The sequence below is a fragment of the Hibiscus syriacus genome, unplaced genomic scaffold, assembly GCF_006381635.1.
Source record: "Hibiscus syriacus cultivar Baekdansim isolate YM2019G1 unplaced genomic scaffold, ASM638163v2 tig00116982_pilon, whole genome shotgun sequence".
In the NCBI taxonomy this organism is placed as follows: domain Eukaryota; kingdom Viridiplantae; phylum Streptophyta; class Magnoliopsida; order Malvales; family Malvaceae; genus Hibiscus; species Hibiscus syriacus.
Window position 1 is genome coordinate 99,986 of NW_024063505.1, and position 25,771 is coordinate 125,756.

At 34.5% G+C, this 25,771-nt stretch overlaps 1 protein-coding gene and 2 pseudogenes across 1 annotated transcript; 1 reads left to right on the forward strand and 2 right to left on the reverse strand.

Annotated features, from left to right (window-relative positions):
* Positions 1-997: 997 nt before the first annotated feature.
* LOC120192848 lies at positions 998-3,937 on the forward strand (annotated as a pseudogene).
* A 230-nt stretch (positions 3,938-4,167) lies between these two features.
* On the reverse strand, positions 4,168-15,091 carry LOC120192844 (annotated as a pseudogene).
* A 4,683-nt stretch (positions 15,092-19,774) lies between these two features.
* LOC120192821 (BEL1-like homeodomain protein 1) lies at positions 19,775-23,366 on the reverse strand. Its single transcript, XM_039195534.1, is given in 7 exon segments — positions 19,775-20,757; positions 20,760-20,925; positions 21,005-21,065; positions 21,151-21,527; positions 21,824-22,597; positions 22,728-22,861; positions 23,069-23,366. Coding segments are annotated over 5 exon segments (1,971 nt in total). The 5' UTR covers positions 22,586-22,597; positions 22,728-22,861; positions 23,069-23,366; the 3' UTR covers positions 19,775-20,152.
* Positions 23,367-25,771: the final 2,405 nt, after the last annotated feature.

Here is a 25,771-nt window from a genome sequence, read left to right on the forward strand (position 1 = left end):
TCAACACTTTAAGCTAGAAAAAAGTCTTAATCTATCCATAGTTTAATTAGGATTAGTAAAATTTGTTTGATTGCATTCTTTTTTTTTAACTTAAGGCAATGTTCACTTATTAGAGAATTAATGATAAAGCTCCCACAAGTATTCTCAGGGGTGACTACTAGTGATTCCCGAAATAGGTCGACATCCTTCTCAAAAACCGCATCATGATTTTCTAAAATCGAGGCAATATTCGGTTATCAAGCACAATAGCTGATCTCCCGCGTTTATGCTAGGGAGCGATTGCTATCGGCCTTAATAAACGAATATCCTTTTCAAACTTTGCATTCGTAGTGATTTCAAATTAAATAAAGATCGAACTCAAAATTTCCGATCCTAAATATAGGTAATCAACTAGGTACCAATTTTTGGGCGCTTGTGGGGGTGCTAATCCTTCCCCACGCGTAACTGACTCCCGAACCCAATTATTTGATTTTCGCAGATCTTAAAACTTGGTATTTTGATAAAAATAAAATGTTTTGTTAAAATCACCTGGTTTTTATGGTGTCCCAATCGTATCTTAAATTATTGGTGGCAACTCCTCACATTTTGAAATTCTTTTCAGAAGAGAAAAATCCCCGAGTCGGTATCGGTCTTTTTCCGTCCGGACAAAAAATGGTGTCGACAAATTTAATCATTTATCTTTTCTAACACGTTTCATCCTTGTTTAATCCAACCATAGGTCTGTGCAAAATACCCTTACATGGATCAATGCTATGGAATTTTCTCGACCTACGGACCTCCGGTCCGGTTTGTCTTTCATTATTTCAGTTTCGATTTATGTCTGTCGAGTTATTTACATACTGATTATGAAGTTATTGTATCTTCTTCTGTGCTTGGGATGGATAGCTTATCCTGATTTTATGTGTTCCATATGAAATAGGGGCGTGTTATGCTGCCACTGAACTTGGCATCAGAGAATGGACTAATTTATGTAAATGCCAAGCAGTAATTTGGTATCATGAGGAGCCGGCAGTCCCGTGCAAAGGCTGCTCTTGAGAATAAACTCGCTAAAGCTCGTAAGGTATTATCTTAAAACCTCCTACGTAGCCTACGTGAAAGCGATGAACTTTTGTTTAGAGTTTTTGAGATGCTGGTAACAATTTTTACTCTCCATTTGTGAATGTTGTCTAAAGCTTAGAAAGATTGCTCCTTTTTTACAATGAAGTTATATGTTTTGGAAAAGAGAGAGAGAGAGATAGATGATGAAAGGAGATGGGGGATAACATCACTATTCTGCCCGAAGAAAAATTTAATGAGATTCAATCATCTTTTTCATCCATAGTTCTTTTTATAATTGTTTAGACCCAATTCTTATCCGATTAAACTTAAATTATTTGATACATTTCTAAATTTATTTATATACATAGTGATCATTTAATATAATTAAGTTTTAATTAATGAATTAAATTCTGAGCATAGATGGGAAAGAAAATATAATATTTAATATTTTTTGTAATTTTGTATGATGAATGATTTTTGTTATACTTGTATTTATATTATTTTATTACTTACAGTTCCTTCCATTTCATTCTCTGTGTTTTCCATCAAGTTACAAAATCCATAATTCCAAATTTGGGAAAAAATTACAATAATAATTGAGACAATTGATAATAGATATAAGCCTAAGATTTATTTAATTTTAATTAAAAAATAATTTTTAAACAACTATAACAGCCTTTTTGTTTTGGCCAAAAGGGAGTGTTTAGGGTTTAAATAAAGTACCAATTTAAGACTTGATAAAATCAATAACATAAATCTTTTTGTTATTTTTCCTGTTATTAGTTGAACTTTTATTTTTTTAATCAACCATATAAAATTTATTGATCAATTAATCTTAATCAAATAAGGTAAAAGTTGATTATAAAATTCAGTTATTTCAATCCAATTTATTATATTTGCAACACTGATATTTGAATCTTAAATTTCTTTAAAAGTTTTAATATTTCATTTTATTAAACAAACTCCTACTTTGTACCTTTTAAATCTAGGGTAAGATATATAAATGGTCCCCTGATTGTAGGATGATACTTTGTTGAGTCATCTGACTATTAAAAGTTACAAAACAGTTCCTCGACTATAATACATTGCTTTCTTGAGTCTCTCGACTATTAAAAGTTTCAAAATGTTGCCCTGTTGAATGTGATATGATAAAATGTAATCCCAGAATCTCAAACGACTATCATATTTTAGTCATCATATTAACGTTCAACTCAGATGACCGTAATTTTCTAACAAAAAAGGACGAGTTTTGAACATATGAATAGTCAAATTACCATTTTGTAACTTTTAATAGTCGATGCACTCAAGAAAGCAACACCTTGTAGTCTGAGTACCATCTATGGTACTTTATCATTAAATCTGATAATAGTAGTTAATATTACAAACATACGATTTTTTACAAGGATAAAAATAGCTGGAAATTATATGAAAAGGAATCGATTAGCTACTTGTTAAGCTAACTGTAATGTGAGTTCTATTCTTAAAATGCTTTTGAATATTAATGACAATCATTTTCAAGAGAAAAAAAGTATGATCCCACAAATCCTCTCTCAAAGTTACAATCACTAACAAACTAAAGAGACATTCTTCCTTTAAGAAACACACCCACCATGTGTATCTGTTTTTATTCGAACATATTCAATCTCTTTGAATTTCAAAATCAATATACATATGCACTCATACGATAGGTTTATTGATGATAACATTTCGATTGCGACAATAGTAGGTGGTTCATTCTTTTCATATGAACGTAAAATTGTGATATGTTATTATAATTTGATAGAATGGGAGTATACGACAATTTGATAATAAATTTAACTTTAAGTTATTATATAAATGTATCGAAGATAACATAAAAAGATTATGTGGATCTGTGAGAGATATAACACTAAGAGGCTTAAAGATCCGAAGGAGATAAAAGAATATTAATTTTGATATCTAGGTTGTCGGCTCGTGAAAGAAAACCAAGAGTGTGCCTCCCGAGGCATTTGCTTCCTAAGCCTCATTCATTACAGCGACACAATGGATTAGCCTACGGGACAAACTCCACACAAGCCGTCGCCCTGAACGGCCCCAATCTCATGCACGTTCCCAATGCCCCATTATTTGCCCCTTATAACTCTATTCACATTGTTTGCTTTTCTTCAAGCTTTCATTGATGGAGCGAGGGTGGAAGCCTAAAATGGAATCACCAAATTGTCCAAGATGTGGTTCTTCCAATACCAAATCTTGTTATTACAACAATTACAGCTTAACAAAACCCAGGTACTTTTGCAAAGGCTGTCGAAGATATTGGACTAAAGGAGGGTCACTTCGCAATGTTCCGGTCGGCGGTGGTTTCCGCAAAAAACATAAGAGATAAGTCCTTAAGACTGCCGACCGATAGTGTCCTCTCAAAGATTTTATCATGTGATTCGATTAGGCATTCATATGCCTCTGCTGAGTCCAATCGCTCTTTAACTGTGTCCCAGGACTCTCATATCGTTCTTGTACTTTTTTATGCAAACTTCTCGAATAATCAACAAACGGCTTCCAAGTCCCAGAATTGCGTAGGGAGTTCGATCCATCTTTATAAAACAACAACATGGAATCGAGTATTCAGCTACCGGTAGAAAGTGATCTGATTGGATGCATTGCTCGTTCAGATTTATCCACTGAAAACCATTTGAACACCAATGAACAGATACACTATTCTGGTAACTATGTATTGCCACAATTGCCTGGTGATGATTCCTTGACTCAAGAAATACTTTGGTCCAATTCTCAGTACTACATGAGTCCATCCTTGCAAGCAACACAAGAGCCAGTCCTAGAACAAAAACTTCACTATCCGTATCAATTGTTCGGTAATCGGAATTCATTTGATTAGTATAGTGATGATACTTTCTCCAGGACCTGATCAGGGAAATGCATGTGCACTTTCTTATATTTACGTACAGAATCAAAATATTTGTGATGGAATAATATCAGTATATGAGAAAAGTATAAGCTATGCTACTATACTCGGATGAATGCTGAATTTCGCTACACTGTTTTATGTGTTGATTTTGCTATTTAATTTTATCAGTGAACAATTATGTACAGAAGTATATTGGTAATTGAAAATATTGAATTCCATCTGTTTTTCCCCCTACTGATCAAGCTAGATAAGAAGAGGACAGATTGGTAGGTATGCAAGGGGAATTCTTCCAAACTCTGGCATGCAATTTCAGTACTTCTCTAGCCCTCTCTTTAGTCTTGGATCCGCAATCCAGATGAAGCACCAAGCACAGTTTAGCCACAACACCTAATTGCAGCATCTCTTGAAGCACATTAATGGTGGCACCGAACTTCGAAATTGATAGCAAAATCCTCACTGCCCTTTCACTTGCAACCTGAGAGACCCTAAGTATCTTCTTTGAAACAATTACAAGCCCTGCTCCATGTCTTAGCAGCTCGGATATGCCTTCGGCGCATCCGCACACTGGATCCAACACTGTTAGTATCATCTCACAAACCCTTTTCTCAAATGAATCGAGAAGTAAGTCGATCAAGATTGGCACTACCCCTGCTTCGGCTGCCTTGATCTTGTTTCGTCCCCGTGGACAGATATGGGCCAAGAGTTGTAGAGTAGCTTTTGAGGCTTGTCGAGAGATTTGGTCACACAAAACTCGAACTAATTCAACGAATAATTCCAGTCTCAATCTGATGAGCTGCATTGGATCAGCTATCTCCAGCATTGATTTCAACAACAGTACCGCATAAACCCGAGACTCGTAGCTTCCAACACTAATTACCCTCGTTAAGGACACAATGAAATCACCATTTTTGCCCGTAAGATTCTTCAGACCAGCTTCCGAGAGTTGGAGACTATAGAGAACGCTCAAAGCCTCATCAGTTGGTCTTACTTCTTCAGCAGCTGTAGAGTCATTATTACTCACAATTGAAGCCAAGAACTCAACTGCGCCTGAAGATTCAATGCATCTTTGGTTCGTAACATTCTGAGAAGCGATTGATTGAAGCCTCTTGAGACACTTGCTCAGTTGAAGTGGTGACTTGGCTGTTGAAAACTCAGTAAAAGTGGCCAAGCCACTTTCGGTGCAAATGGGAGAGCTTTCGTGCTTGCACCGAAAATATTGATTTTTTTGACAATGGTAAAATCACAATTTAGTCATTGTACTTTAGGGTATTTATAAGATTAGTCTTTAAGCTTCAACTATAAATACCCTAGCTCATTTAGCTTCAAAACATCTTAAATCATTCTAGCTTTCTCTCAATACTAGAGAATTTAGAGAGTTTCTTGAGAGTTGTTTTCTACTTTTTATCAAGAGAGAATTGTCTTTGTTTTCTCCTTGTTAGATTGAGAGAAGTTGTAATTCCTATTTTCTCATAGTGAAATTCTTCTACCGTTACCCGTGGTTTTTACCCTATATTATTTAGGGGTTTTCCACGTAAAATTGTGTATTCTTTATCTTCATTTTTATTTCCTCAAATTATTAGTTCCGATTTTGCTCTATCTGATAGTCGTATTCCGCAACAATTGGCATTAGAGCCAAATTAGAGTGTGTAATATCTACTTATTATCTTTGTGGTTGCCACCAAAAGGTAGATCCTCCAACATAAGAAAGTAAGAATGTATTACCCATTCTTTGAAGGTTCGAGAGAACTATTCACGATAGTGAAATAGTGGGAGCTATCCTTAATAGAAGCTATGGTAACGAAATTTGATATTGAAAAGTTCAATGGGAGAAATTTCTCATTATGGAAATTGAAGATGAAGGTCATCATGAGGAAAGACGGTTGTCTAGCAGCCATCAGTGAAAGGCCGATAGATTTAATAGATGACAACAAATGGATAGAAATGGACAGAATGTTATGGCAAACTTTCATCTAGCATTAGCAGATGAAGTATTGTCAAGCATCGAGGAGAAGGAGACAGCTAAGGAGATATGGGATCATCACACCAAATTGTATGAGGCCACATCACTGCACAATAAAATTTTCCTTAAGAGGAAATTGTACACTCTCCGGATACTAGAATCTACTTCAGTGACAGAGCATTTAAACACGCTGAACACTTTATTCTCTCATCTTACATCCTTAAGATGTACAATAGGAGAACAAGAACGTGATGAACTTTTACTTCAAAGTCTACCTGATTCGTATGATCAACTCATCATCAACTTGACAAACAGTAATGTCACCAGTCTAGTCATTGATGACGTTGCAGCTGCTGTTCTACAAGAAGAAAATCGACGCAAGAACAAGGAAGACAGACAAGTAAATCTGCAACAAGTAGAAGCATTTACAATGATGAGAGGGAGATCAGCAGAATGTGGCCAAAGCAGCAGTCACAAACATGGTAGATCAAAGTCGAAAAGCAAAAAGAATTTAAAGTGTTACAACTGAGGAAAGAAGGGTCACTTGAAGAAGGATTGTTGGAGTCTAAATAAAAACTCCAATCCACAAGGCAATACTGCAAACACTTCAGACGATGGAGATGCTCTATGTTGTGAAGCGTCAACCATCGTGGAAGGTAGAAAAAGATATACAGATATATGACTCTTTGATTCAGGAGCAACATATTACATGACCTCAAGAAAAGAATGGTTCCATCATTATGAACCTGTCTCAGGAGGATATGTGTATAGTTGCAATGATCATGCCTTAGAGATCATTGGCGTGAGAACCATAAAATTGAAGATTTATGATGGAACAATTAAAGTTGTTCGAGATGTGAGGTACGTGAAAGGCCTAAAGAAAAATTTATTATCTTACGAATTGTTGGATAATAATGCGAGCAAGATTGAAACATAAAAATGAATCAGAAGGTGTTTCATGGAGCGCTTATGGTGATGAAAGGCGAAAAGATAACATCAAACTTGTACATGCTGAAGGGAGAGACTTTGCTAGAAGCGGAAGCCTCTGTTGCCTCATGTAGTTCAGATTCTGCAATGCACAAAAAAAACTTGGACACATGTCAGAACAAGGAATGAAAGTCCTTGTGGAGAAAAAGCTACTTCCAGGCTTAAAAAAGGTATCACTTACTTTGTGTGAGCATTGCATAACAAATAAGCAGCACCTGTTGAAATTCAACACGTCAAATTCTAGAGGCAAAAGTATTCTAGAATTGGTTTACTCTGACATATAGCAAGCGACAGTTACTTCCCTAGGCGGAGCAAAATAATTTGTCTCATTTATTGATGACTACTCCAGGAGATGTTGGCTGTACCCTATTAAGAAGAAGTCAAATGTGTTTTTGACTTTCAAAAACTTCAAAGCACGGGTGGAACTTGATTCTGGAAACAAGATCAAGTGTTTCAGAATAGATAATGGAAAGAATACACAAGTGAATAATTTGATGACTTTTGCAGGAAAGAATGCATCAAAAGATAGTTCATAATGGCGAACACTCCTCAACAAAATGGAGTGGAAGAGCGGATGTTTAGAACCTTGTTAGAAAGAACAAGAGCAATGTTGAGAGCTGCAGGCCTAGAAAAATCATTTTGGGCAGAAGTAGTCAATACCGCCTGTTATTTGGTGAATCGAGCACCATCAACTGCAACAGAGCTGAAGACACCAATGGAGATGTGAACTGGTAAACCAGCTGATTATTCAAACCTCCATATATTTGGAAGTATTGTGTACGTGATGTACAACTCCCAAGAAATCTCAAAGTTGGATCCAAAATCCAGGAAATGCAAATTCTTGGGGTATGCTGATGGAGTCAAGGGGTATCACTTGTGGGATCTCACTGCCCGCAAAGTGATCATCAGCAGGGATGTTATCTTTGTAGAAGATAAACTATGAAGAAAAGAAGATGATGATAACACTGAAAAGTTAGAGACTACACAGATACATGTGGAAAAGGAAGTTGAACAAGGAGATTGTTCTGAAGCAAAAGCAGCACATGATGAATAAGAACCAGATAGTTCCGAAGCTCCAACAACTCGCCAATCAGATCGTGTGAGAAGATTTCCCAATTGACACTCAGATTATGTTATAGAAGGTAATGTTATATACTGCCTTTAACAGAGGACGGTGAGCCATAAACATACCAGGAAGCAATAAACAACTCAGATGCTTCACTGTGGATGATGGCGATGCAAGAAAAAATTGAAGCCCTTCATAAAAATAATACATGAGACCTTGTGCCACTACCACAAGGAAGAAAGCCAATTGGTAACAAATGGGTCTTCAAAATCAAGCGAAATTGTGACGATCAACTTGAGAGGTATCGTGCAAGACTTGTGGTCAAAGGATATACTCAAAAAGAAGGTAGTGATTTCAATGAATTCTTTTCTCCTATGGTTCGACTAAAAACAGTTCGAGTAGTCTTGCAATGTGTGCTACATTGAACTTACATCTAGAGCAACTAGATGTTAAAACAACTTTTCTTCATGGAAATCTTGAAGAATAGATTTATATGCTCCAGCCTGAAGGTTTTAAAAAAGATGAAAAGAAGAACTTGGTTTGCAGATTGAACAAATCTATGTATGGTCTAAAGCAGACGTCGAGGTGTTGGTATAAGAGATTTGATTCCTTCATTATGTGCCTTGGATACAACAGACTTAACACAGACCCTTGTGCTTATTTCAAAAGGTTTGGTGATAACAATTTTGTTATATTGTTGTTGTATGTGGATGACATGTTGGTTGCAGGACCCAACAAATATTATATTGAATAATTGAAGGCACAACTGGCTAGGGAATTTGAAATGAAGGACTTGGGATCAGCAAACAAGATTCTAGGGATGCAAATTCACTGAGACAGAAGTAATAGGAAGATTTGGCTTTCACAAAAGAATTACTTGAAGAATATCTTGTCATGATTCAACATGCATGATTATAAGCCAATTTCTACCCCTCTTCCTATTAACTTCAAATTATCCTCCAGTATGAGTCCTAGCAGTGAATAAGAGAGGATGGAGATGTCTCGAGTGTCGTATGCATCGGCAGTGGAAAGTTTAATGTTACTATGATATGCACAAGACCAGACATTGTAAAAGCAGTGAGAGTGGTTAGTCGGTACATGGCGAATCCGAGAAAAGAGCATTGGAATATAATAAAGAGGGTCTTAAGATACATCAAATGGACCTCAAATGTTGCATTATGTTACAGAGGATTAAACTTAGTTATCAATGGGTATGTTGATTCTGACTATGCAGGGGATTTGAATAAAAGCAAATCTACTACAAAATATGTGTTCAAAATTACTGGTGGAGTTATAAGCTAGGTTTCAAAATTACAGTCAGTTGTGGCTACATCCACAACAAAGGCAGAATATGTAGCAGCTATACAAGCCAATAAAGAAGCAATTTGGTTGAAGACGATATTAGAGGAGCTTGGGCATAATCAAGAGTATGTCTCTATGTTTTGTGACAGTCAAAGCGCCTTGCATCTAGCAAGGAATCGAGCATTTCATTCAAGGACAAAGTACATACCAGTTCAGTACCATTTCATTTGTGAAAATGTGGAAGAAGTGACAGTAGATATGCAGAAGATCCATATCAAAGACAACATAGAAGTTTTCATGACGAAGGTAATCAACGCTAATAAATTTACCTGGTGTCGATCCTCCTCTGGCCTGTCAGAGACATAAGCAACATGAAGGTTCAAGGTAGAAAGAATGGTGGGAAGATATAATTGTTCCAATCAAATCTTCACGTGGGAGATTATTGAAAAGTCAGTAAAAGTGGCCAAGCCACTTTCGGTGCAAATGGGAGAGCTTTCGGTGCATGCACCGAAAATATTGATTTTTTGGACAATGGTAAAATCATAATTTAGTCATTGTACTTTATTGTATTTATAAGATTAGTCCTTAAGCTTCAACTATAAATACCCTAGCTTATTTAGCTTCAAAACATCCCAAATCATTCTAGCTTTCTCCCAATACTAGAGAATTTATAGAGTTTCTTGAGAGTTGTTTTCTCCTTTTTATCAAGAGAGAATTGTCATTGTTTTCTCCTTGTTAGATTGAGAGAAGTTGTAATTCTTATTTTCCCATAGTGAAATTCTTCTACCGTTGCCCGTGGTTTTTACCATATATTATTTAGCGGTTTTCCACGTAAAATTTGTGTCTTTATCTTCATTTTTATTTTATCAAATTATTAGTTTCGATTTTGCTCTATTTGATAGTTGTATTCCGCAACAATTGGCATCAGAGCCAAATTAGAGTGTGTAATATCTACTTATTGTCTTTTTGGTTGCCACCAAAAGGTGGATCCTCCAACATAAGAAAGTAAGAAGGTATTACCCTTTCTTTGAAGGTTCCAGAGAACTATTCACAATAGTGAAATAGTGGGAGCTACCCGTAATAAAAGTTATGGCAACAAAATTTGATATTGAAAAATTCAATGGGAGAAATTTCTTATAGTGGAAATTGAAGATGAAGGTCATCCTGAGGAAAGACGGTTGTCTAGAAGCTATCAGTGAAAGCCTGGTAGATTTAATACATGACAACAAATGGATCGAAATAGACGGAATGTTATGGCAAACTTTCATCTAGCATTAGCAGATGAAGTATTGTCAAGCATCGAGGAGAAGAAGATAGCTAAGGAGATATGGGATCATCTCACCAAATTGTATGAGGCCACATCGCTGCAAAATAAAATTTTCCTCAAGAGGAAATTGTACACTCTCTAGATACTAGAATCTACTTCAGTGACAGAGAACTTAAACACGTTGAACACTTTATTTTCTCAGCTTACATCCTTAAGATGTACAATAGGAGAACAAGAATGTGATGAACTTCTACTTCAAAGTCTACATGATTCGTATGATCAACTCATCATCAACTTGACAAACAGTAATGTCACCAGTCTAGTCTTCGATGATGTTGCAGCTGCTGTTCTACAAGAAGAAAATCGACGCAAGAACAAGGAAGACAGACAAGTAAATCTGCAATAAGCAGAAGCATTGACAATGATGAGAGTGAGATCAATAGAACGTGACCAAAGCAGCAGTCACAAACATGGTAGATCGAAGTCAAAAAGTAAAAAGATTTAAGGTACTACAACTGTGGAAATAATGGTCACTTGAAGAAGGATTGTTGGAGTCTAAATAAAAAATAAATACAAGGCAATACTGCAAACACTTCAGATGATAGAGATGCTCTATGTTGTGAAGCGTCAACCAACATGGAATGTATAAAAAGATATGCAGATATATGACTCTTTGATTCAGGAGCAACATATCACATGACCTCAAAAAGAGAATAGTTTCATCATTATGAACATGTCTCGGGAGGATATGTGTATAGTTACAATGATCATGCCTTAGAGATCGTTGGCGTGAGAACCATCAAATTGAAGATGTATGATAGAACAATTAAAGTTGTTCGAGATGTGCGGCACGTGAAAGGCCTAAAGAAAAATTTATTATCCTACGGATTATTGGATAATAATGCGAGCAAGATTGAAACACTGAAATGAATCATGAAGGTGTTCCATGGAGCGCTTTTGGTGATTAAAGACCAAAAGATATGAGCAAACTTGTACATGCTGAAGGGAGAGACTTTGCTAGAAGAGGAAGCCTATGTTGACTGATGTAGTTCAGATTCTGCAATGCTATGACATAAGAAACTTGGACACATGTCAGAACAAGGAATGAAAGTCCTTGTGGAGCAAAAGCTACTTCCAGGCTTAACAAAGGTATCACTTACTTTGTGTGAGCATTGTAAACAAGTAAGCAGCACCGGTTGAAATTCAACACGTCAAATTCTAGAGGCAAAAGTGTTCTAGAATTGGTTCACTCTGACGTATGGTAAGCGCCAGTTACTTCCCTAGGCGGAACAAAATAATTTGTCTCATTTATTGATGACTACTCCAGGAGATGTTGGGTGTACCCTATTAAGTAGAAGTCAGATGTGTTTTCGACTTTCAAAAAATTCAAAGCTCGGGTGGAACTTGATTTTGGAAACAAGATCAAGTGTTTTAGAACAGATAATGGAAAAGAATACACAAGTGAAGAATATGATGACTTTTGTAGGAAAGAAGGCATCAAAAGACAGTTCACAGTGGCAAACACTCCTCAACAAAATGGAGTGGCAGAGTGGATGAACATAACCTTGTTAGAAAGAACAAGAGCAATGTTGAGAGCTGCAGGCCTAGAAAATCATTTTGGGCAGAAGTAGTCAATACCGCTTGTTATTTGGTGAATCGAGCTCCATTAACTGCAACAGAGCTGAAGACCCCAATAGAGATGTGGACTGGTAAACCAGCTGATTATTTAAACCTCCATGTATTTGGAAGTATTGTGTACGTGATGTATAACTCCCAATAAATCTCAAAGTTGGATCCAAAATCTAGGAAATGCCAATTCTTGGGGTATGTTGATGGAGGCAAGGGGTATCGCTTATGGGATCTCACTGTCCGCAAAGTGATCATCAGGGATATTATATTTGAAGAAGATAAACTACGAAGAAAAGAAGACAATGATAGCACTGAAAAGTCAGAGATTACACAGATACATGTGGAAAAGGAAGTTGAACAAGGAGATTGTTCTGAATCAGAAGCAGCACATAATGAACAAGAACCAGAGAGTTTTGAAGCTCCAACAACTCGTCAATCAGATCGTGTGAGAAGACGTCACAATTGGAACTCAGATTATATTATAGAAGGTAATGTTGCATACTGCCTTTTAACAGAGGACGGTGAGCCATCAATATACCAGGAAGCAATAAACAGCCCAGATGCTTCACTATGGATGATGACGATGCAAGAAGAAATCGAATCCCTTCATAAAAAATAATACATGAGACCTTGTGCCACTACCACAAGGAAGGAAGCCAATTGGTAACAAATGGGTCTTTAAAATCAAGCGAAATGGTGACGATCAAGTTGAGAGGTATCGTGCAAGACTGGTGGTCAAAGGATATGCTCAAAAAGAAGGTATTGATTTCAATGAAATCTTTTCTCCTATGGTTCGACTAACAACAGTTTGAGTAGTCTTGGCAATGTGTGCTACATTGAACTTACATCTAGAGTAGCTAGATGTTAAAACAATTTTTCTTCATGGAAATCTTGAAGAAGAGATTATATGCTCCAGCCTGAAGGTTTTGAAGAAGACGAAAAGAAGAACTTGGTATGCAGGTTGAACAAATCTATGTACGGTCTAAAGCAGGCACCGAGGTATTGGTATAAGAGATTTGATTCCTTCATTAGTGCCTTGGATACAGCAGACTTAACACAGACCCTTGTGCTTATTTCAAGAGGTTTGGTGATAACGATTTTGTTATATTGTTGTTGTATGTGGATGACATGTTGGTTGCAGGACCAAACAAAGATCATATTAAAGAATTGAAGGCACAACTGGCTAGGGAATTTGAAATGAAGGACTTGGGATCAGTAAACAAGATTCTAGGGATGCAAATTCACCAAGACATAAGTAATAGGAAGATTTGGTTTTCACAAAAGAATTACTTGAAGAATATCGTGTCACGATTCAACATGCATGATTGTAAGCCAATTTCTACATCTCTTCCTATTAACTTCAAATATCCTCCAGTATGAGTCCTAGTAGTGAACAAGAAAGGATGGAGATATCTTGAGTGTCGTATGTATCGGCAGTGGGAAGTTTAATGTTCGATATGATATACACAAGACCAGACATTGCACAAGAAGTGGGAGTGGTTAGTCGGTACATGGAGAAACCAGGGAAAGAGCATTGGAATACAATAAAGAGTGTCTTAAGATACATCAAAGGGACCTCAAATGTTGCATTATGTTACAGAGGATCAAACTTACTTATCAATGGGTATTTGATTCTAACTATGCAGGGGATTTGGTTAAAAGCAAGTCTACTACATGATATGTGTTCAAAATTATTGGTGGAGCTGTAATTTGGGTTTTAAAATTGCAGTCAGTTGTGGCTACATTCGTAACAGAGGCAGAATATGTAACAGCTACACAAGCCAGTAAAGAAGCAATTTGGTTGAAGATGCTATTGGAGGAGCTTGGGCACAATCAAGAGTATGTCTCTGTGTTTTGTGACAGTCAAAGCACCTTCATCTAGCAAGGAATCCAACATTTCATTCAAGGACAAAGCACATACGAGTTCAGTACCATTTTATTCGTGAAAATGTGGAAGAAGTAACGGTAGATATGCAGAAGATCTATACCAAAGATAACATAAAATATTTCATGACGAAGGCAATCAACGCTGATAAATTTACCTGGTGTCGATCCTCCTGTGGCCTGTCAGAGACGTAAGCAACATGAAGGTACAGGTAGAAAGAATGGTGTGAAGATATGATTGTTCCAATCAAATCTTCAAGTGAGAGATTATTGAAAAGTCAGCAAAAGTAGCCAAGCCACTTTTGGTGCAAATGGGAGAGCTTTCAGTTCATTCACCGAAATGTTAATTTTTTGGACAATGGTAAAATCACAATTTAGTCATTGTACTTTAGGGTATTTATAAGATTAGTCCTTAAGCTTCAACTATAAATACCCTAGCTTATTTAGCTTGAAAACATCCTAAATCATTCTAGCTTTCTCCCAATAGTAGAGAATTTAGAGAGTTTCTTGAGAGTTGTTTTCTCCTTTTTATCAAGAGAGAATTGTTATTGTTTTCTCCTTGTTAGATTGAGAGAAGTTGTAATTCCTATTTTTCATAGTGAAAGTCTTGTACCGTTTCCCGTGGTTTTTACCCGATATTATTTAGGGTTTTTTCAAGTAAAATTTGTATCTTCTTTATCTTCATTTTTATTTTCTCAAATTATCAGTTGCGATTTTGCTTTATCCGATAGTCGTATTCCGCAACATTGGCATCATCGAGAAGCTTGATAATCTGGGGTTTACTGATGGGAGGCTTTGGGGTTGGGATCTTTCGATTCCATGGGAAGTATTTAACAAGCACCGTGACTAAATCAATCTTTTGAGGGTATGATTTGGGGTAAGCTCACAATCAGAAATAACTTGCTTTGTAACCGGACATGTAGTGTTGTTCTTCCCTGAAAACACCCATTTCTCGATGCTCTTTCGATCATAAGAGATCCTTGTTGAAACCGTGACAGGATCCTTCATAACTCGAGAGAAATGGGGCAGATAAAAATGGGGAATGTCGATTTCATCCATGTAATATATATACACTGAAGAGAAACCCAGATTTCTGCAACAACGCGGAGATGAAAAGTCTTGGTTTTGTTGGAAAGAGTTTGAAGTTTAGGTTGAATATTTCTAATAACCTATTTCATTAACCGTATATTAATATTACCGTACCTAAGACATCCTAACTATAAGTCTAATTATTACAACTGAATGTATACAATCAAAACATCCTTTGACTGCCGCTCCTTTGTTTTCAAAATCTATTGGATTTCTTTCTTCAGAGTTTCTCATTCCAAACACGTGTTTCCCCTATTTCTACTCCAGTAGTCATCCATTGATGATCAAGTCAAGTGAGACAAAAAGCTACGCTGGATTCCATCATTTTTTGTAATTGCATCTACAGGTTTTCTTAGTTTAACTATTTTAATTAATATTAAACCATATCCTTTGAATTTTTAAGTTTTTTTTACATAACCACTAATTTATTAAAATTTTAAATTACAATGAAGATATACAATCAGAATTGTAGATTAAACACATAATGAGGACATTTTCCTAAACGCAAGAAAACTAGACATTTGAGATTACACAAGGACCCGTACAAGGAAAATGTTAAGAAACTTAACCAAATAAACTCTAACAAAATGCAGACATGAAGAGATTTTGATTGTATCAATAAACGAACCACAAAAAAGGATTAAGCTATTGAAATATCACCGACAAATCGTAAATCAGAATCAAGGGACTTGAAAATACTATCTGCGAACGCAAATTGCGTATTCAAATCCAATTCGAGAGTTAAAAAGAAAGGAATATCGGCATGATAGCAAATAAGCATCGTGTGAATGTTAAATCTAACCCTGAAAAAAAAATGAAAATAACGACCAAACGACCGAAAATGTGTCATAAAAACAAAAAAAATATGTCATAATGGCAAGAGAATACGTGTTATAAAGACATAATTATTAAAAATAAAAAATAAAAAATGCTATAATAACGAAAAAATAATGAATATCAATTGTAGGTGATCAGCGTCAAAATCGGTATTATCGTCAATCACAAAGATAAATAAAAAAACTAACAACAAAAGATTTAAAAAATAGGGCAAACTCTAACTATTAAGTGTGTTTCTACTTTGAATTTTAAGTTAATTATTTTTATAAGAAAAAATAATAATAACGTGATTATTTATTTATTATCGTAGGATGGATTATGAGGATAATATAGTTTTCGTCAAACTATTACAATTGAAGATTGGAAGGTCAGAACTTATGTTTGAATTAAGTTCCACACCTCCCATCTCCTCTATGTATATTACATTTTGTTCAATTAACAATATTTTGTGTTAAAATAATATTATATAAGACATTTTAACTAATGATTATACATGTAACAATGAATAATTTATGTATAAATTAAATTGTTTTGTATTTTAACCATTAAATTGTAGTTTTCAATTTTAGATAAATTATATAAAAACATAAAAAAAAGTATCGTTATAAAAATGTGTATTATTATATAAATATGATTTTTTTAATCATTTTTCAACTATATTGGTATTGGTTAACCCATGACCAACTCAATCATGGTTTAATAATGAGTATATATTTATAAAAATTATTTCAGTAAATGATTATATGTGAAATGGTAAAAGATTTGTATATAGACTTAATGATTATGTATTTAATCATTGAAATAGTGGTATTTGATTATTTTATTAAAATATTATATTTTTTTGGTACATCTATTAAAATGTTATATGAAGTTATGGAAAGATAAAATTATATGATATTCTATTTGATCATCGAAATAGTGGTTTTTAATTATTTTTTCTAAATATTAAATTATTATAAAAATAAGTTTTCAAATTATATATATTTTTTCATTTAGATATATAAATTATTCTCGATCAGTTTAAGTGTTTAACGTTTTTAATATTACACTTTTAGGTGCATGAATCGTTACTTCTATTAAATTCTATCGTTAAATGACACATGTCTTCTTTATAAATTTAAAAATTGTTATAAAATTATATGAGAATGACATGTGTCACTTAGCAGTAAAATTTAACGTCCGTTATGGTTGAGACACTTAAAAATAACGTTGGAAACGTTCGACACCTAGATTAACTGGAAAAAATTTCGACACCTAAATAAAAATTATATAAAGTTGTGAAAAAGATAAAAGTATCATTATAATATCTATCGTCTTTTAATAAGGAGAAAGGGGTGAGCTTACTAAAGATAAAATTCTAAGTTTAATGTCAACGAGTGTTGGTACAAATAGTTAGAATTCATGAATTTGAACATGTAAGGTTAAGTTCATATTCTACTAGACTACCACCGTCACTCTTGGTAGACAATCTCTAAATTTCTATATAAATCCCAATTGAGTCTTACGTATACCCTGATCTTGGACTGAGAAGGTCACCCTTGATCTAATTTTTTTGGTACCAAAACAATATTCTAGATTTAATGATTAATGTCGATCAAAATTAAAACTATGTATTTTTTTCAATGGGTAAATTAGACGTTTACTCACTGAACTTTACTATCACTCCTATTTCTTTCATCGTACCTTCAATTTTTTCAATTTGTCCACTGAACTTTAGACATTGAACTTTTTTTTATCACTCATTGATGATATAGATTATTTTATTTTTTCCATATGACATGTCATATTTTTATTAATATTTTAATATTATTTAGGATTATAATAAAAAATAAATTTAAAAATATTAAAATATACACGTAAACGTTAAAACTAAACTTTTCACCTCACTTCTCACTGTTTCAACAACAACACTGGGTTGAGCCATCGGTGGCTACGATCGCGGTGGCTACCATGGTGTCTCCAGTGGCCGTTGGGCTCCAAACTTTCTAGCCCAAACATTTTTTACCTCCTAAACACGAATCCACCCTTCATAATGTTAACGAACCTGTACTAAAATCATTCGATTTTTACTCTCTGATCTCCATTGACAGCCGTTGGATGGAGCTTAAATGGATATGGTGATCCCTCCGTCACTTCTCACAGTTCGGATCTATCGTTCAATCGCCAGAGTCGTCTCTTTTGAAAACCTGAAGGTAAAATTTTCTATTTTCCCTTTTTTGATTTCTTTGCTAAATGGTGAAATGGTTAATTCCTTGTTTTTTTAAATTTATGGTATTTAATCGTTGATTAATTCCAAGTAATCTCTTCTTCCCCTTCGTTTGTTGCTATCATTTGTTATTTTTGGGGTTTGGATATAGTTGATGCCATGTTTGTGTTGATTGGCTTGGTTGAGGGTTGTGAGAGATGGACAAAAGAGTGAGGGGAAGAGGTGGGTGGAGTTGTAATTGAGGTTTAAAGTTTGAGATATAATTTGAGAATTAGGTATAATTTAAAGGTATAATTGTAATTTTTAAATTTATTTTAATCATATTTGGCATTAAAAATAGTGATAAAATGACACGTCATATGAGAAAAATAATAAATAATCCATATTATCTTAGAATGATTAAAAATAAATAAATGTCTAAAGTTTAGTGAGCAAATTAAAAAAATTAAAAGTATGATAAGTGAAATAAAAGATAATAAAGTTGAGTGAGTAAGCGTGTAACTTACCTTTTTCCAATATACCACAAGCTTACAATCAATCAAGGCCTAACACCTAATATGATTTACCCTAGCTTACATCTATTTGCGTTGATGTTTATTGCCAGACCCAGGCCTACTGCCTCTAAAACCCCTATCAAAGCCCGATGCTTTTGGACCTGAACCCGATTTGTATGAGCCCATACTTGATTTGAACTCACCCTTAGCTCTACCTTTACCCTGACCTGATGCTCGCATCGAACTCGAACCATTCTTCGATTGTTTAACTTGAATTAACCTGATTCGTGACTCGTACTTGGCCCTTTACAAATAATTTGACACAAATTGCTTGACCTATAACCCAACCTCAGTAATTTGAACTGAATCAGTATTTGACTCGTTAATCTCGTTATTTTTTTTGTGATTATTGATAATTGATTATTAATAGTTGGCTATTGATTTCGATCATTGATCATTTACTTTGATTTTGATTTATTGACTTGAAAAATATTATTTATTTATTTATTCGATTTTAATATGTATTTTTCGATTTTAACTTGAAGGAAATTAAATGAATATTGAATAGATTCAAATGATGGTTTGCCAATAACTAGGGTAGGTTCTTTATTATTATTATTTGAATAAGAGGCTCTTTAATATTCTAATCAAACTAAAGTTGGTTGTACTAAATCTAGTTCGATTGTCAATAGAGAAAAGATTCATGCACCGTACGTAATTCATGAACTCAAAATATTAAAATGTGTGTGTGTTATCTTAGTGATGATACAATCTTGAATTTTATGATTATTATTGTTACGAGTTCATAGAGTACTATTACCAAAGTAACATACGCTAATGCTTGTATACTTTCCATTACAAGATTCTATACGATCTGAAATGTCCCCTATCATACATTAACAAATAATGTTTAATTATTTGAAATATATTTGTTGAATTTTAATTAAAACATGTTTAAATACCCAATTTTAAGTGGTATAAAGTATTTTCCTTTGACATATTAGTCACTTGAAATCTGGAAGTTAACAATCATGTTTTCGAAAAGCATAGTGCAAAATTCCTTTTCATAATTAAAAAGAAGGAAAGAAAGCAAGAAACTAGTAATTACCCAAAATAAAATCGTAACCCCATCTTATTTATGGTTTTAGCAACTGTTTAACATCAGAAAAGAACTAAACTAGTAAATTCTGTCCTGAATTGCTACAAAATACATACCCAAATTGACTAGAAATTTGATTATACCAGTATACCCAAGTGACTAATTTTATAATATCAATCACCATCTACCCAATCCCCCAAAACTTACAAAATTAATATACAATCCTCGAATATTTCTGAGATCCTAAACTGCCCAGGGACTCAAATTGAACTATGGAAAGTATATAGACCTATACTATGGATGGAATTGTCTTCCTTTACACTACCGTTCATTTTCCTGGAAAATACCTGATATCTTTCCCAGCAAGTTTCTTGAATCCGAAATCTTCATGTTGATCAGGCAACAAAGTCCGGTAACAATTGTGATGCGAGCCTTTTCCTATTTTGAAAGTCGATGTTGTCATATGCAGCAGCCGAAGAGTGCGGTGTGGAAGGGTCAATAGACCCGAACTCATCGGGTTCTCCAATGTCGAGCCTTAGCCCCATTTGCATCGCTTGGTCCGGAAGAAAACTCTGATGGGTGCCTGATAAAGACAGGTTTTCACAGTGGGGAAGTCCCAAAGTTAATGACACGCCATTGCCTGAAAATCTCGGAGCGAACTGTTCTGCATCAAACCTTCCGATTTCCATGATGGGGTATTGACCAAAACTTCCCATGATATCCGTGTTGGTTCCCATAAATGTGTACCCATCTTTGCCAAACTTCATGGTAACCTCATTGTTGGCCTCGGTTGTTTGCTTGATATCCATTGGGGACTGCAATATTTCGGTGCTTCTTGGCCTTTTTGGATTTCCTTGAGTGATCCCTTCCAATTCGGACGATCCGATGAAGGAGAATCCCGAATGGTTGCCGGCAAGGGGAGATGTTGATGCCATGGAAATGGACATTGAGGAACCATTCTGGTTAGGGATATTGTCCTGGTTGGAACTGAAACTTTGGCCTTGTTGTCTGGTGCAGTGGATTTGGATGTTGAATCTTCATTGTTATGGCTCTTGCTTTTTTTCTCAGCTGATCCATTTTGTTCTTGTTCCTTGATTTCCTCCATGTACATCTCTTCCACCATTGGCTTCCAAAGCCGAACTCGAGCATTTATGAACCAATTAGACACCTAAAATTATTACAAAAATAACAATTAAAATTTAATCAAACAGAGTTTGGCCTATTTACAAAAAATGGGAAATTAGTACCTGGCTTCTAGTTAGCCCTGTTTGTTTTGCAAGCATGATCTTGTCTGAATCTTTAGGGTATCTGCAATGCAAATAGAGATATCAGTATACACAATAAATTTAACTGTTGGAAAATTACAAGGGAAGGGAACTTTAAGTTTACTCACGGATGAAGAAAGTGTTCGAAGAGCCAAGCTCGAAGAACCGAGACTGATTTTTCGGGTAGCCCTCTTTGGGGTCTCCAAGCATTGTGCTGGATCATTCCCAACTGCTGAAGTGCTCGTTGTTGTCGGAGATGATGATCGACAAACTTAAGTCTCGACGACCCTTCAATTTTGCCTCCTAGGCAATCTTCTTCACCTAAGCTCTTGTTTGCAGCTCGGATTTGGCCGGTTATTGCATCTTTCAAGCACCGAAATTGCTTTGAGATGGTCTTTAATGCAAGAGATGTGTATGTTTTAGCAGAGCCAATCCCAGCTGCTTGCTCAAATGATGAAATAACAAACTGCATCTGGTGATGGTACTGTCTGTACCTTTGATCCACCTGCAAAAACGAAGTTCATGATCAAACAACGCTGGAATTCAATCTTGGTAACTAGATTTGATTGAGTTACGATTTAAGAATCAAATTTATTGAAATTTCAAATCTTTGATTCAGTGAAAGCAACTTTTATCTAGTGTTTTCAATGATTATCTGCATTACTATTATCTGAATTGATAATGACTCAACTAAAATACTCAATTTTCCCTGGAAAGCATAACTTTCCCAAGGAAACAAATATATTTCTCATACACTTCACTTTCAAAAGATCAAATCATATATATATATAATTTTCATACCTCGTCAAGCATGCTAACTAGTTTCGCTTTCTTCATCTGAATCTCCTGTCTCTCTGCCGTAGTCAGTTCGGCGCCGTGCTTAGAATCTGTCTCTCCGCCACCAGAGCCATCTCCTGCCGCCGCCACCGACGATTCTCCAATCGCCTTACTGCTATTGCTATTATCTCCACTACCCTTTTTAGCCAATTCGTTCTTGGTAATCTCGGTATTGTTAACAGTAACAACCTCATCGAGAAGCTCTTGAGCAGCCTTCAAGAATTTAGAGCTCAACAGCACACTTTGTACACCCGAAACTCCGTTAATCACTCCTGAACCGGACGAACCCGATCCACCCGAAACCCTCATGTCCTCACCTGAACCCGCTTGAACTTGTGATCCATAACTGGGATGTTGTTGGGAAGAGAGACTCAAGGAAAGTCCCTGCTGAGCGCGTGGAGTTTCACGCGCTGGTCCGGAAAGGTCAATAGGGTTGTACAAGTTGTAATGGACGCGCTGAACGAGGCCATGCAAGGGGGAGATTTCGTGGGAACCATAGCCTTGGTTGGCGGCGGAAGTAGCCGCGGGGAGGGGGATGCCGACGAATTGTTGTGTGTGGGGAGATGGCGCGTGAGGGGAGATGGAGTTCGAGTTGAGGTAAACGAGGTTGTTTGGAGGCGGCGGAGGGTTATCGGAGTACTGAACATAGGCAGGGTTCATGAGTACGAGTGTTTGGAGACCGTCAGCTGCTTGGATTTCAGGGTTCCCATGACAGTACGTCGCCATCGGATGTTGTGTCTTGCAAAAGAAAATCTCATGTTATTTTCTGTGCTTTCACTTCACTGAAAAGAAAATATTAAAAAAGGAAGATAAAACTAAAATCCATTTACAATATCGATCAAAACATAAACACGGCATAAATTAAAACCTTATTCTTTTGGATGAATCAGGAGACTTTGAATCAACCCATTTGAGAGCTCGCTTGCTTCATGAATTGCAGCAAAAACAGGGACAAATTAAACGGACGGATATATTTATGTTCTCAGGATGATCAAGTGGATCCTGTAAAAAGAAAAGAAAAGAGTGATGATGACCCCACAAATTAAACAAATTTCAAACCCAAATAATTGTGATTTGTTGAAGGTTTGAAAAACAAGACATGTTTAGTTGTCGTTGCGTGTTTCTAGTACGATCTAGAGCTTGAAGCCGCCATGGGAATTGCAGAAAAGGAAGGGAAGAAAGCTATGGCGTTTATATATAGATTGTTACCTAGTGTTAGTGTGCACGTGCTTCATGATCTTCTTCACTGCAAAAGAAATAAAGAGAAAAGGAGAATTTTTGAAGCTTACAAAAGAAAAAGCTGAGAAAGAAAAGCTTATATGTAATTGTAGCTAAAACACCATAATTTGTGAGAAAGAGACTCCGAATATGATCTAACTATGGAATTTATGGACTTTTTTATTGAATTCCCAGCTTCACAATATCCAGAGAGAGAGAGACAGAAATTCTTCTGCAACTTCTCCACTGAAATGGCAAAAAGAAAGAGAGAAAAAGATGAGATTTCAAAAAAAAGATACCCTTCTTTGTTCACTTCAGTATCCACTGATTTATGCCAATTTTCCTTCCTTCTTATTTTCTCAGGGTAAAACAATAACACTAGGAAGACATATGTATATGATTAGGGTTGGTAAATTCTATTCAATGATTTTCCCCCCTGTATTTTTTCATAAATGTTAATATTAAATATTTGATGAAAAGCTTCTATATTTTCATGATTTTACATATGTAATAAGATTAATATTTTTTAAAATTGTTAAAAATGGAAGAAAACCACCAATAATTAACACAGTAAAAACAATTTTTTACATATTTAAAAACAGTAAAATCAAATGCATTATATAAGAAAGGCTGTTACCCGTGTAGATGAGGAACCCTTCTCCTTTCAATCATTCTCTTTTGCTTATACCCTGCAATCAATTATATATATATATACAATATATAATTTTTCTAAATTTTATACACGTATAAGACATTTAAACGAGTAAAAAAATATTAACATTAAATTTTTATTTTTTATTATTAATCTCATTTGATTATTTTTATTCATTTAAAGATGTTTATTATATATATATAACAAGAGAACTCGTATGATTTGATGCATCTGATCAACCATTGAAACCAACTTTTCAAAAGATTTATATATTATGTAACAGATGAGAAGGGAAGATTTATATATTCTGTAAAGTTTAGAAATTTAAAAATAAAAAAATTCTGTCAGAAGATCACAAACAACTGAAAAACGAGGAAACGTCTCCTTCCACACGAAAACCTAATTAAGAAAAGAAAGTTATTATTATTATTTTATTTTTATTTTTTTTTTTGAAAAAAAAGATGAATATTTCTCATGCTGATGAAGATAGAGGGTGGAGGGTCCTACTCCTAAGTTCAACATTAAATATCTACTTGTCTTTTATTTGTTTTAATTATTTATTTTCATAATTTTGTAGGGTTTTTGTGTGTGTGGTTGGATGCCAGAGTTTGAAGATAAAACAATTAAATTGCTAAGGATCACAACCAACCACCACCATAACACCTACTTTAATGCTTCAATTTTTTTTAAATAAATACCAATTGAAATAAATACTATGAGTATTATTATTATTATTATTATTATTATGAAAAGATATATTTATATTATTTTAAAATTAAATGCATGTTTAAAAAATAAAGAAAACCTATTTTTTCTGTGAGTTTGAAATATGCAGATAAAAACTTCAAACCTACCAAAAAAAGTGAATAGTTTGATATTTGAAACAAAACAAAAACTGTGGGGTCATCAATCAAATGCATGAATGTGATAATTTGAATATGGTGCTCACAACTGTGTATGGCCTACTTTATTTATTTATTTTTATTTACAAATGAGTCCTAATTTGAAATATAAAAAGTAGTTATAGAAATGAAATTTAAATTTTATATTGAGTTGAGTAAGTATATCTACTTAGTTAAGTTATTTATCTTTATTTTCTAGTATTTTTTAGATTAAGAGTTTTAAATTCATTAGGAGCATTTTCTTTATTTATTCTAAAGTCTCCTTTCCCTACCTTCTAAGTAGGATTGAGAGTAGATTCAGAATTTATAAACAAAAAATTGATTGAATTCATTAGATTTAATTTTATTTCTCTGGTTGATGTTTAGTTGTTAATTTTATGGATTTACTTTTGTTTTGAACTTTTGTACCGTCTCAAAATAGATAAACACTTGTAATTATTAAAGATAGATCATGATTGAATTAAAATTAAATTATTTTATTAATGCGTCGCCATTATTATATGTATTTTACATTAGTACTCGCAGCGTTTATCTTTTACTGTTGATAATAGTATTTGATTGTATCATCTTCTCGAATCATCTTATTATGTTTTTAATTATTTTCGTATATGATCATATTTTATTATTAATTAAAAAATAAATCTGCCGGGCATTAAATCCTTCAACAAAAATGTAGTTAACACTCTAGTCTATGGAAGTCTTTTTATTTCTCACGCAATTCTTAATCTATATTATATCAACGCGGATTAAATTAAAAAAAATAGTATAATATATACGAAGTAAGTTATCTCGTTTAGGTTCGTCTAATGATAAGTGTAAAATATGATTTCTCATAGGACTTCAAAATTAATTTAAGGATGCCACATATAAATGTTATTTACGCATGTTCATGTATAATATTTATGCCCTAATGATATTTATGTTTGAATGAGAAATAGACTTTTCATTTGATTCTAGAGAAAATGGTATAGAAAGTTGATTCATGATAAATTTTAGTAAAATAAACCTCATAGATCTCTCATAATTTTAAATTTGACAAATTAATGTTTATTATTAAATATTTTAGGGGTTTTATTTTAAAAGTAGCATAGGACCTCCACATTATTTGGGACGGGTCTGACCTCAGTAGTTAAAGAAATG